A 14,173-nucleotide genomic window follows, 5' to 3' on the forward strand; every position below is an offset into this window, starting at 1 on the left:
GTGGCTCGGGTAAGAGCGCTACACCTCCTCTCATGTCTATCCAATACCTGAGTGGGTCTCTCCTCGAAAGACAGGTTCGGCGTCAGCTGCAGTGGCTTATAATTTAGCACATGCGAAGGGTTCGACATGTACTTCTGCATCACCGAGACGTGGAACACATTATGAACTCCTGCCAGATTCGACGGTGATGCAACTCTGTAAGCTAGTGTCCCAACCCTCTCGAGGATCTCGAATCGTCCTATGAATCTAGGACTGAGTTTGCGCTTCTTTCCGAATCTCATCACACATTTCATCGGTGCGACCTTAACGAACACATGATAGCTTACTGCAAACTCTAGATCCATGCGTCGCTGATCTGCATAGCTCTTCTGTCAGCTCTGAGCGGTCTTCACACTGTCCCGAATCTTGATCACTAACTCTGCAGTCTGTCTGACAATATCTGGCCCCAACTCTGCTCTCTCTCCGACCTCATCCCAATAAACCGGCGACCTACATTTCTTCCCATAAAGTGACTCGTATGGAGTCATACCGATAGATTCATGGTAGCTGTTGTTGTACGTGAACTCCACGAGAGGTAACTTTGGCTCCCAGCTGCCCTGGAAGTCGATCATGCAAGCTCTGAGTAGGTCCTCCAAAATCTGAATCACCCTCTCTGACTGTCCGTCGGTCTGAGGATGGAAGACAGTACTGAATAGCAGCTTAGTACCCAATGCCTGATTCAGACTCTTCCAGAATGCATACGTGAACCTTGGATCCCTGTCTGACACGATGGACACTGGAATCACATGTAGTCTGACTATCTCTCTAATATACAGCTCTGCGTACTGAGTCATGGTGAAAGTCTTCTTGATCGGTAGAAAGTGTTCTGACTAGTGAATCGATCAACTATCACCCAAATGTCATTATATCCCCCAGTTGTCCTCGGTAGCCCTGTCACAAATTCTATGGTGATGTTCTCCCATTTCCACTCGGGAATAGGGAGTAATCTCAGCTTCCCTGTAGGTTTCTGATTCTTGGCTTTAACCTGCTGACACGTCAAACACTCGAACACTAAATGCAAGATATCTCGCTTTATTCCCGGCCACCAATATAGAGATTGCAGATCTTTATACATCTTCGTACTCCTTGGACAAATGGAGTACGGGGTGCTGTGGGCCTCTCTCATAATATCCGCTCTAAGGGAATCACTGTTAGGGACCCACAGTCGGTCACGATATCTGACTATGTCGTCCTCAACTGTATACAACCTCAGGCCCTTAGACTCATCCATATGTCTCCACTTCTTCAGCTGCTCATCAGAAGTCTGCCCTGCTCGAATCCTGTCTTTTAGTGTCAGCTGTACTGTCAAGGTAAAAAGACTAGAGGTGTCACCCTGGCATACACTGCAAGCTCAAACCTCTGAATCTCTGCCTGCAACAGCCTCTGTACCGAAAACTGAGCAATCACTGCATGCTTCCTACTCAGGGCATCCGCGACCACATTAGCCTTACCTGGATGGTAGCTAATGTCGCAGTCATAATCCTTTACTAGCTCCAGCCATCTCCGATGTCTCATATTCAGCTCTTTCTGTGTGAAGAAGTACTTCAGACTTTTGTGATCATTGAAAATCCTGCACTTCTCCCCACAGATAATGTATCCATATCTTCAGGGTGAATACCACTGCTGCTAGCTCGAGGTCATGAGTCGGATAATTTTTCTCATGGACCTTCAACTGTCTGGATGCGTAGGCTATAACCTTGTCATGCAGCATCAAAACTGCGCACAAACTGAGTTTCGAAGCATATGTATAAAGCACAAACTCCCTTGCTCTGATGGCATAGTTAGAATTGACGTTGAAGTCAATCCCTGCTTCAGCCGATCAAAACGTTCCTAGCACTCTGATCCCTAAATGAATTTGGCATTCTTCTTCGTCAAGGCGGTCATGGGCACTGCAATAGAAGAAAAGCCCTGAATAAACTTCCTGTAGTACCCAGCCAACCCCAAGAAACTGCAGATCTCTGTCACACTCTTAGGCGCTGGCCAATCTCGGACTGCCTCTACCTTACAGGGATCAACATCCACTCCATCTCGGGATATAATGTGGCCCAAGAATGACACTCTGTCTAGCTAGAACTCACACTTGCTGAACTTGACATACAACCGTATGTCATGCAAAACCTGTAGCACAGTCCTCAAATGCTGACTGTGCTCCTCTCTGCTCTTCGAATAGATCAGAATGTCGTTTATGAAATCTATGACGATCTGGTCCAAATACGGCTGAAACATTCGTTTTATGAGATCCATGAAAATTGTTGGTGCGTTCGTAAGTCCGTAGGGTATCGCCATAAACTCATAGTGCCCATAATGCATCCTAAGCCATATTATGCACGTCAGATTCTCTCACCTTCAGCTGGTGGTATCCTAATCGAAGATCTATCTGAGAGAATACTGATGCTCCCTGAAGATGATCAAATAGATCCTCGATCCTAGGCAGCGGATACTCATTCTTAACCCTGACCCGGTTCAGCTCCAGGTAATCAATGCAAAGCCGCATGATGTCGTCCTTCTTCTTAACAAACAGTACCGGTGCGCCCCAAGGAGAAAAGCTCGGGCGAATGAAACCCTTGTCTGGCAAGTCCTTTATCTGATCCTTCAGCTCCTTCATTTATGAAGGTGCTTGACGATAGGGTTCCTTAGAAATCGGCACTGTACCTGGGATCATCTCAATAGAAAAGTCCACCTCTCTATCTGGTGGAATGCCTGAAACATCATCCGAAAATCGCTGGACAATCCCTGACCACCTCGACATCCTCTAGCCTCTGGCTGACTGGCTCGGTCACTGTCACAATACTCACAAAAAATTCCTGGCAGCCTCTCCTCATGAGCTTCCTCGCATAGATACAAGAAATGATGTGCGGCATTTTCTGGTGTCTGGATGCCTAAAAAATATTTGGCTTACTGCTGGGCGGTCAGAAAGATACTGACCTCCGTCGAAAATCTATGGCAGCTCCGTTCGAAGAAAGCCAATCCATACCCAGAATAATGTAGAACTCCGGCAACGGTAGCACATTCAAATCTTCCTGCACCGTATTTTTCTGTAACTGAAGCTCCAATCTCTTCACTATCTGTGAGGTAAACATCTAATCTTCAGATGGAATCGAAACTCTGAATCCCAAATCCATAGCCTCTGGTATGATTCCTAGTCACTTGACAAATGACTCAGATACAAATGAATGTGTAGCTCCGAAATCTAGCAGTGCATAATTGGCTACACCTGAAATATATATCATTCCTGCGACAAAACATATCATCAAATCTGATCGTGTTGAAACTTAGGAAATTTTCTATCATTGATTAACCCAAAGTGTTCGAAAATCTCCAATTTAGTCCTAGAAGTCCTTCGAAAATTACAAAATTTGCCCTTAGAAATTTTCGAAAATTGCAATTCCACGACTAAAGTTTCGAATTATTTATGTATATAATTTTCAAAAATTTCATACTAGTCCCCAAAAATTTGAATCTACTCAATTTAGGCCTTAAATTTTTTGAAAATTAATAACTTGATCCCAAAATTTCGAAAAGATGCGAAACATCCCCTCAACTTTCGAATTATGCAATTAGGTCCCTGTAATCATCACCTACACATTTTCCTTTCAACATGATTATGCACCAACACATCAAATAATCACCTTCATCATGTGGTAAATTAAAGGTTTATTCTTTAGCAGTCTCATCGACCCTATCAACATCCTCATCAGAATTGAGACAATTCTCTACAACTACACCCTTCCCTTACAATCTCCTGCAATTTCTTCGTCCAACACGACATCTTATTTCTCAATAAATAATTTCATCTTCTCTCTAGATCTCGCACTTCCATGTTGAAATTTAGCACAAATTTGTTTCAACATTTTAATCTCAGCCATTTGTTCTTTCGAAATTTTTTCATGTTTACAATCCTCAGAAATACCTTCTTGTTGCTTCAAAACCCGCCTCACCAAATAAAAGATTATGTAATTGATAAAATGTGAAAATTTTATTTTAATAAAGTCCAAATTTTTTAGAACAAAATATGTATGCTACTCAGAAGTATCTTCTTCTCCAACAACATTTCCTCCTTCTCAAAGGGATATATTGAGAAAATATGTTCTAAAAATAATATTCGTCTCAATTAAGTAATTAATTTTGCACAACAAGTTAATTCAAACGGGGATACATCATATGGAAAATGCATTGGTTAAAATTATGGCACAAAAAACTTATTAAGATTCGAAAGCCTTCAAAAGATCTTGCTTTTTCACCATCGAAACAAACGAGAGAAGATATTTATGTACACAATGTGGTACAACTAATTATGATACCCTCTCGTACAATCAATCCTAAACAAAAAAAAAAAAACTATATATAGAGTAATCGAAAACATATTATCATAAATAATAAAACTCTATCCTCACCATCAACACAATTGTGCAGCCATCTAAGTGTAATTCTCAGTAAAGAAATTGAAAGGCGGCATCTTTCCGAAGCAAACTTAGAATATATATATATATATATATATCTAACATACATATAAATATATGACTTCTAATTGTGAATTTTCTAATATACCCTTATTCATTTAAGTTAGCAAATTAAATCAATGGTTTTTTTAGTAGATTCTTTTGGTCATTCACTGTACGTACATCTTAAATGATTTTGGACATTAATGCATATTGAATTCATCAATTTACCAATGGTTTTTCTTTGTTGCTACTAAAATTGGTTGCTAAAATGAGTTGATTTTTTCATGGTTGCTAATGAATATTTAATGTTTTTATCTTATCTTATCTTTTATTTTACATATAAATACATCACTTTTATAACAAGTTGATTTTTAAATATGAACTAAGAAGCATCATATTTTTTTATTTAAATATGTCATTTGTTTTTGTGACACTATTTTTTTCTTATATATATTTTTTAATGTTTGCGGGTGTTTTTTTGCTTATTATTTTTATTTAACATTATTGGAAATATTATATCCATAGAAAATTTAAATCATAATGTGTCTACACGCGTTTGCAAATTTAGGATCAATGTTCATAGTGTGATTTCCATGAAATGGGTCAACTTTACCCGTATTTACAATAATAATAATTAATATTTTTGTCATAAAAAATAATATTTTTTCATTAGTGAATCAAATAGGAGATTCGTCTTACAAAATGACTCGTGAGGCCGTTTCACAAAATTTTGTATGTTATCTTATTTATATATCTATTTTATTTAGCAAAATCACAATTGATATTTAATTTAATAAATGTTTAGTGATTTTATTTTACATTATTATGATAATTTAGTTAATTAAGAAAATTTTATTTGACAACATTTTGGCTATGTTTATTCCATTTAAGTACATCGTGATTTTGGTTTAGATAAAATTCACTATTATGTTATTTTTATTATTTTTTATTGTGAATTATATTTGGATGAAAAATATATTTTTTAGTTTGAGAGAGCTGTCATTATGTTATAATCACGCGGATTGAAAGTGTCATATGAATAAGTGAATATATATGATTTATTGTCATAATATATTTTAATTTTTGTGTCTTATATATATTTAGATTGATAAATACTCATAAACAATATGTTATTCGATTTTAAACATTATCTAAATCTCATTATTATATATTTTATTATTTGTTATCTACGTGCATCGCACGTATACATTCCTAGTATATATATATATATAAAACCTAAATATATATATATATATAAAACCTAACAAAATCATCAATGTCAATCTCAACATCACTACTTGCAAGTGAAACAAGTTTTTCTTAATAGCAACCCTCTCAGCATTGCTTACTTTTCTTCCAAAATGTCGAGACAAGCATCTTGACTCTATCTTAAGGTCTAAGTCAACTTGTTGGCCTATATGATGCAAGCCAACAACAATAGAGAAGTCGCTTTAAGTGAAAGAAATGACAATATCGGCCCAACAATGGAAGAGCATGAATGACTCAAATCTTTTAAACAGATAGTCTATTCTGCCACTACTAATAGGAATAATTGACATGCCTATTCATTTACTAACATGAGTATCATTTATTCTAAAAAATTGGGACAAAAGGAACACAATTATGATTTCAAAAATGGTCACAAAAATAACAACAAAACGATAAAAACCTTAGTTATTTGCGAAAACAACAATATTTTGGTCGATTTTAAAAGTAGAATACAAATTTCGGGAAAAAAAAGGTTCGAACCTTTTGTAGATTTCAAATCCTTTTTAATTTTTGACGATTTCTTCCCCTTTATAGCGCCTTACGCTTCTTTCACTTTGAAATATTTTCTTCGCTTCATCATCGGTGATAACGTCTATATTATCAGCTTTTCACTGGATATCAATCTTTTTTTTTTCTCGATTTTGCAAACAAAGAGCCCATTTTAGGGAGCGAAAACAAACAAAGTCTGACTTAGAACTTAAAAGAAAGAAAAGTTTGATATTGAGGACTTATAAATCATTTACCCTAACCGATATTTGATACATTTTCTTCAAAACATTGAACAGTACTAAATCGGTTATTGTTCATATTCGATTATACTTTTTTTGTTTATTAAAAGTATAAGTGGTTAGGCTGTTTGAAACACAGCGATCTGAATTTCGAATGGTTGGCAGTAATCAACAAGAACATCATTACACCTGATCGAATTGTTCTGATCATTCTTCATTATCCGATCCATCTTAATTGTAAGGCTTCCTTAACATGAAATATTAGGTCTTCTTTTTACTAATTCGATGTGTTTGTGACAAATCAGCCGTGAAACTGTGCCTAAATGGAAATAAGAAGGCTTATTTCATGCATATGTACCAGAAAACAAGCTGATAAATTATGACATGTGATATTTTCATTCTCATAAGATCTTATTACATACTATATATACACATTACAATCTAGGAGTTTTATAATTAAAATTAAAATATACATTGTAAGATTCATCCTTCAAGCTGAATAATGGAACCATAACGAAATTCCTGTCAATCCCTTTTGCCACGAAGCTTATAGGATGATATTCACTCAATCCCTCCATCAACCTGAAGCTTGCAGCCTCATCAAATCCTTCCTTCAATGAATTTGGCCTACAGTTAAGCTTCATGATGGTTCCGGAACGAAAATCGACACCGCTGTGAACGAAGCAACCTTTTCTATCCACGGATTCTAAGGAAACTGTTCCATCTTTCCCACCAAGTCCAGGAATCAACCAAAAAGTCGAACGAGGGGATTCCTCAGAATCTGTAACTCCAAGAATCTTCCCTTCTCCGTTATGCACGATGATCTTGCCTGGAAAATTAAAAGGCTCTAGCATGACCAGCTTTCCTATTGCATCTGCTGGTCCCGAGAAGCTTCCGAGCTTCGGATCTTTCAGAATGAGCCTAAAAGTTGCATTAGCTGCAGAGTTGGTTCCAGAATCTGGGATTCCCTGCATTTGTATGTATCCATATGCATTTGTGAAGGCTAATGTTGTGTTTGCAGATTCTTGTGTTAGGGAGATCAGATGGGAATGGTGGTCATCTGGAACTGGAGTGATCCAGTCTGAAATTGGAGTTTTTGGATCTGCTTTGATGTCAAAATCACTGCTGCACAGGCCGGCTAGAAGGTATGGACCGTAAAATATTGCTTGAAGAGAAGAATACTCAGACCGGTCATCTAAGCCACGTAAATAATTTATCAGTATTCGAATAAAGAAACTGATATTCTGCTACAGATTGATGAGGTGTCGATGGAACGAGCCGGAGAAGTACCTTTAATAGCCTCAGTTCTTAAGCTTATAGGCAGCTCAAATGTCACTTTGTCACCAGGACTCCAGTTTCTGGTAAGTGAAAGGAAATTGCCTGCATACCAAACCAATGAATATCAGGAAACTAGGCATTTTACTTTAGGAAAGTGAAAAGGAATAAGATAATTTTTTTGCAACATAGAAAAAATGAAGGGTTTGATTTCACCTGGACTTGGTAGGGAGATATCCTGACCATTGAATGATGCCTTTGCACCAGCCGAATACGTCCATGGAGGTATTCTGAAGTTCAAGGTAGAAGTTGCACCTACTGCTTGCTGAAAAACAAGGTGTAAAATAAAGAAATTCAGCCTATTATTGATTCATAATGGAGTAAGAAAAACTTTATTTTCACGGAGACCTCCTTGGATAGAACAGTCAATCCCACACGAAGCCGTTGATCCCATGAAACGATAGTTTCTACTTCCTGGCTGAGAGAGATGTGTCCTGATCTCCAGTTAAGTGTGCTTGTTATGTACTGAATAATGTAAAGGGCAGGTACGTCTCCTTCCTCTTCAAAGTATATGGAATCTCCTAGTTTTGAAAACGATTCGATACCTACACAAGTGAATAAGAAAAAAGAATCACAATGAAAACCAGTTACATTAACACAAACAAGAAAGTTTCTTCTTCTTGCATTCAAGAAAGTTAAATAAGGCTGGTTCTTGTTCATACCAGTCCCATAGCAGCACCAGAAAGAATCATACTTTGTTCCCCATCCGTGGTAACTTACGGCCTTAGAGCCACCAGGCTTCAGCGGGAGCATGTAAATCATTATTCCAGGATCCCTTCCTCTTTGAATGCTCAAAACACCGTTTGTTATGGCACGTTCGTAGTAATCTGCGTAAGCGATCTCCTTCGTCCATCTGAACAGATTGCGTGAAACCTAGTAGAACGAACTATCAATTGCTTGTAAGAGTTGAAACCAGAAATAATGGACAATAGACAATGTCCCTTTATTCTCGAAGAGCATTAGTCCTTTACAGTGGTATATCAGCACATATCAGTTCACCTTTAGCATATTGTAAGTTGTGCAAGACTCTTCATTCTCTTCCCCCAGTGTGCTGGCTAAACGCTTGGGATCAGACCTGCATAACGATTCAAACAAAATTTCGAATGACATAGTGATATATGTTGTGTAAAAAATGCTCAGGATCAAGGTGGTGTTGTCTGTACCAAAACTCGCTATTTGACGTTCCTCCTGTAGCGTAGCTGTGAGAGGAGTTAACTATATCCATGAAGAACGTTCCAATTTCCTGGCAGATTTGCAACTTATGGTGAAAAAGAACTTAAAGTTATTAACTTGAAACATTTTCAGGTTCTTGTCTCTAGTAATTAATACCTTATATTGCAGATCACCAGTGACCTCATACCGCATTTGAGATCCAATAACAACAGGAATATGAGTATTGGCATGAAATCCAGATATATCATCGGCCTAGAAGTTTGAAAACGGTTTGGTAAACAAAACAAAACACTATTTCTTGTTTGTAGAAGTTCACGATGATCACCTTAACAGCCAGCAGCCCAAGAAAGCAAGGTTTATCGAATAAATGAGCTAATAACACGTGCTTCTGATCACCCTGCGATAAGGAGAACATAGAGTATCAATGTCGGAATCAATATTTTAAAAAGTTGGCAATCTCTGTAATGTTGTAATTCCACACCGTTATGCTGTATAATCTGTAAAGAACGTCATTCATGCCTCCAGTTTCTTCGTTCAATGAAGTCCAGTGTCGTTCAATCGTGTGCCTCGAAACTACATTTTGCACACGATTATAGAAGTATTCGACCATCCATTTCACCATTTTGAAAGCTTGATCATTTCCAGCCAGAGTATACTGGTCCAGAAGGCCAGCCAGTATCTTGTGAATTGTGTAATAAGGTGCCCATACAGGCTGTATGGCTTCGAAACGATCAAAAAACTCAGCGGGGAAAGCCGAAAGATACCCTGTTCCCATTAAATCTTGGCATGAAGATAGAGCAGAGACTACAGCAGTCATTTTCAATTTAAGGCTCTCATCATGTGTACTTGCCCACATGTGCGCCGAGGCACTCAGATAATGCCCTACAATATATAAAAATACAGTATCAGTTAAACCCACAAAATCAATCAACCGAAACGGATATTCAGTGCAAGACATATGTCAATGAACTGTAGACGCATAGAGGAACAGGCTATAAACAAAATCAAAAAATCTTGAATTTCCGATTTCAGGTCAAAAAAAGAATGCATCATTAATGTAACCAACCTACAAAGTGACCCCTAAGCTCGGAAGCTGGCTTCTCCCACCCGCCGTACGGCTGGCCTGTTGGCTCAATGCCCGCAGTCTCTCTAAAACTCCAAACTAATCTATCAACATCCAACATCATCAGATACTCTAAATTGGTATTCTGCGCCACACCATGAATTGAACCAGGATCCAATCTCACGTCGTGCAAGGACACTTCCTTAAGCAGTCCTCCAGCCCATTTCACCGAACCATAATTCTTGACATTTCGATACACCATCTCCCAATTGTTCTTATCCTCCTCCCTCAACTTTTTTCTTGGAAACAGACTCGACCAGGCAGAATCATCGGTTGGAGTCAAATGGTAATGTGAAAAAACCTCCCGTTTCAACGATTCGTTCTTCGACGACAATAACTGATCTCTAAACGTATGAGAAGATAATGCAGTAGGAACGTTAGTACACTCCTTACTCAACACACATCCACACAATATCGATAAAACTATCAGCCCTTTGAACAGGATCAAAGACTTCATTTTCTTATCGAAAGTTTGAATCTGAAACTCAACGGAAACGATATATAAAGCCTAGAGCAGAAATCAGGCTAGTGGAAAAGCCTGTTTTAACCAACACTAATTACTCGGAACAACAATCTCAATCAACCAAGAATAGGACAAGTAAACCTGAACAATCAAACAAGTCTCGTGAAAGCAAAGAATGGTTTCTTGTACAATAGCAGTTCTCCAACAAAAACAATATCTTTAACACCAAAAGGGAATGACCAGTAAAAAAAAATTAACCGAGACTTCAAAATAGCCCTCTATAGAATTCAGTAAAAGATTGTGAAAAGAAGGATTTTGTTATAGCAAAAGCTCAAGCTCTACTGCGTATATAGATATATATAACCACTAGTTTTGCACCCGCCATATTTGGCTGTAGACTTGGCAACAAATGGAGTTCAAGAAAAGGATGAAAATAAATATGAAATCTTGGTTCAGTAATTGATACAACCAAAGATATTTATAGCATGGAATGCGTGAACAATGGCACAGAAGATGATGCCAAAGCAGGTTCACGGATCCGATGAGGTGTCGTTATCTTTCGAAGTTCGTTTGAATTTGACTCAGCAAGACTGTTGTGTAAGATCATCCTATAATGTGGCCGAACACTCGACATGTAGCTTGCGTAGTCGATGGAACAGCTACTTTTAAATTTCAAATTTACATTTTTGGAACGTGGAATCGACTGAGTTTTGAATCGAAAAAGTTGTTGACGGAAAGGTGAATCTTGGGAGCGTAAAATCTTGTTCATTTTGTTGTGAAAATCATGGGGATTCTCTGTTTAAGTGGTAGCATCAAACCAAAGTGAATTTTTAAGGTCTCTCTATTGCAAAATTTCTTGATCCAAAAACAAAAAAAAATTGTGTTTCATCGAGTCCATGAGTTATAACTTATCTGACATCAATATCATATGTTTGAGACGAGATTTCGAGGTCGAAATAATAAATGTAGTTCGTATCTAATATATCTTTTTAAATAGAAAAAATTGTAAAAGCTTCATTTAAAAAAAATTAATTTAACAATCCATTGGCTGCCAACTATAGCAAGTTTCATCTGTCGATGATTTTATATACATAAACCCGTGACTTGCAATGCTGGAATTCCTAGACGTATAATTTTGTTGAAGAATTATCATTGGGAAATTCGGGTTGTCATCATATGGCATTTATTGTGGAAGGGGACAACTTGAAAGGTCATCAGTAACCACGGGCTAGCTTTTTTTATTTAATTAATTAATTAATTAATTTAACAAACACAAACTTATCCTTAATTATCACAACCATTTTCATTTTTTTAAATAAAGTATCACACATAATTCTATCAAACTAGTTAATAAAATAACTTTAGTCAAAATTCAACCTATAATATTTTTTCTCGACACTGGTTCTATTATATCCATTTTCTAGATAGTCTTTTCTGCTACGTCGACTCTCAACGAGAGCACCAATATTATGTTACGAACACTATTTGAAAACGGCTCTTCTGTGAAAAAATCTGCCAGTGGAGGAAGACCGAACTGAAGAAAAGTATCATCCCAAAAGACTTGTCTACTGATTACTCTGTAACCTTCTTAAGTTTATAAGTCACTCGTCATTAGTTTACTATATCATGGTAACAGCATGCGTGCGAAAACTTACAAAAATACGATGTATGATATTATTAATTTGATAATAACTTTGTAAGAAATCTATAACGAGTCCGAAGAGAGACTCCATTTATTCGAATAATATTTTGGGTTCCAGTCGATTCAGGGAGTCAATTATTTTTAAATTTTTTCTAACATTATTCCAAAATTAGTATGAATTATATTATTACTGGAAGCTTTACTCCATAAAATCGGTGGATTTACCTTAAATAAATTTATATGCGAAAGTATGCTATGAAATGTAATAATGAAAGTGAAATAGCCACAAAACTATTTAAAGAGACGTGGAAATGACATTATTTGATGTCTCGCTCAATTAGTTGGAAAGTTGGGTCCAGCTCTTTTTGGCTTTTGCATAGCGATGAATGCAACCATCTCACATATCTAGATTATTAACACACACACACACACACACACACACATATTTTTGCTCCTTCAGATTTTCATGAAAACTTGGAAACAACATAAACTACCTAAAATACTACCCAAAATTTAAACTCGTGATTTATTTTGAATTTTTAAGCTAAAGTGTAAAATAAATTATTAAAATGTTTTATAGTGAAAAAAATTATGAAATTTTGTAAATGAAAAGTTTATAGTTATTAGTTGAAATATCTAAAAACACTATTTAAATGACATTAAAATCCCAAATTAAAATGAATATAAATAACGGCAAATTATCAATCACTCTCCATCATTTAACATAACTTTCTCCTTACTCGTCATTCTTTTAAATCTCTGTTTGAACTCTTCAATTTTTTAAAATTTTCAAAAACATCCTCAATCTTCATAATTACTTCATAATTATAATACGTGATATTGTTTTGCCGATCGAGCATATTCTTAAAGGCATATAGCCTAAAGACATGCAGCTACGTATTATATACCATGTTCAGACGATCGATTTTTTAACTAAATGACTCATAATGCTTCGGTATAATAAATTGAACAATTTACCTCTTTAACTGGAGTGTCATCGGGTTGTACCCACAGGGTTTTACAGACTGATCCTCGCAGCCTAACGACGCAGTCGCGACATATGGTTTCTGACGTAGATTCTTTCAACAGCACATAGCACAACCCTGTTTCGTTTCCTATCTCAAGATGTATAGTAAAGTAGTTCCATTTTAAAATGATACATGAGAGGGCTAATAAGACTTGGTTTTTTTATTCATATATACAAACTATTACGTAATAAATAAAAAAGAAGTTCGGATACATCTGAAAACCGACACCAAGACTATTACACAGTAACCTCATGTAGATGAGGAGGAACTTGTTTAGCTAATAATAGTAGCTGAAAATATAATGCACATGAATAAGAAAGATAAAATATTACAATTTATTTGAAAAAAAATGAAGATGTTGAATGATGTCTTCATCTTCCTTCTGTCTTGATATTTATAGAAGTCCAGATGTGCTAGTTGTGGCCGACAACATATTGTGAACTGTGGTCCATTCAACTAATAGTTGGTGGCTTTTCTTTATGGGTGGTTGAGTGGTCCATCCTCCACTAATGGAGTAGTTTGATCACATGTCTACTTTTTTTGTAAGGTCCAAAATGTGATAACGTAATTCAACTGTATGCAAATCTAAGTAAATGATAAAATGCCTAATTAAATTATTTTGATTGCATTAAATGTATGTCCAAAAGCATGTTTATATGTTTAAGTAGAAAGTTTTATCTAATTACTTAAATAGGGCTTTTAGCATTTTTCGATGTTTGAACGAGGAACGAAGACTGGAGACTGGTTAAGGAAAATGTTTTTGTTAAATAATTATTTTAAATTATTTAATATATGATGTAATTAATATGTAATTTTTGAAAATAATCTGTTTTAAGATATTTTTACACGTCGAGCCATATTTTAAACCGATATCAATTTTTGGCGAAATTAAGGACTTTTTGAGGGATCAGATAATATTTTTGAAAATGTA

General features: G+C 36.4%; 1 protein-coding gene across 1 annotated transcript; it reads right to left on the bottom strand.

Moving 5' to 3' along the window:
- Positions 1-6,802: 6,802 nt before the first annotated feature.
- On the bottom strand, positions 6,803-11,075 carry LOC142545502 (uncharacterized). The gene is made up of 11 exons (XM_075652730.1): positions 10,053-11,075; positions 9,468-9,868; positions 9,312-9,383; positions 9,143-9,238; positions 8,977-9,056; positions 8,813-8,888; positions 8,476-8,686; positions 8,162-8,358; positions 7,970-8,078; positions 7,769-7,858; positions 6,803-7,673 (listed from the first exon to the last, which is right to left on the bottom strand). The coding sequence occupies exons 1-11, from the start codon at positions 10,564-10,566 to the stop codon at positions 6,913-6,915; spliced, it is 2,607 nt and encodes an 868-aa protein (XP_075508845.1). The 5' UTR covers positions 10,567-11,075; the 3' UTR covers positions 6,803-6,912.
- Between the last annotated feature and the right edge of the window lie 3,098 nt (positions 11,076-14,173).

This window comes from Primulina tabacum, chromosome 1 (genome assembly GCF_025594145.1).
Source record: "Primulina tabacum isolate GXHZ01 chromosome 1, ASM2559414v2, whole genome shotgun sequence".
Lineage (NCBI taxonomy): Eukaryota > Viridiplantae > Streptophyta > Magnoliopsida > Lamiales > Gesneriaceae > Primulina > Primulina tabacum.

Excerpts from the sequence above, each read along its gene's own strand:
- LOC142545502 (XM_075652730.1), bottom strand. The coding sequence starts at position 10,566 with ATGAAGTCTTTGATCCTGTTCAAAGGGCTGATAGTTTTATCGATATTG. Across the intron at positions 8,687-8,812 it reads CAACTTACAATATGCTAAAG|GTTTCACGCAATCTGTTCAG; the intron begins GTGAACTGATAT and ends TCGTTCTACTAG. Across the intron at positions 7,859-7,969 it reads TATCTCCCTACCAAGTCCAG|GCAATTTCCTTTCACTTACC; the intron begins GTGAAATCAAAC and ends TTTGGTATGCAG.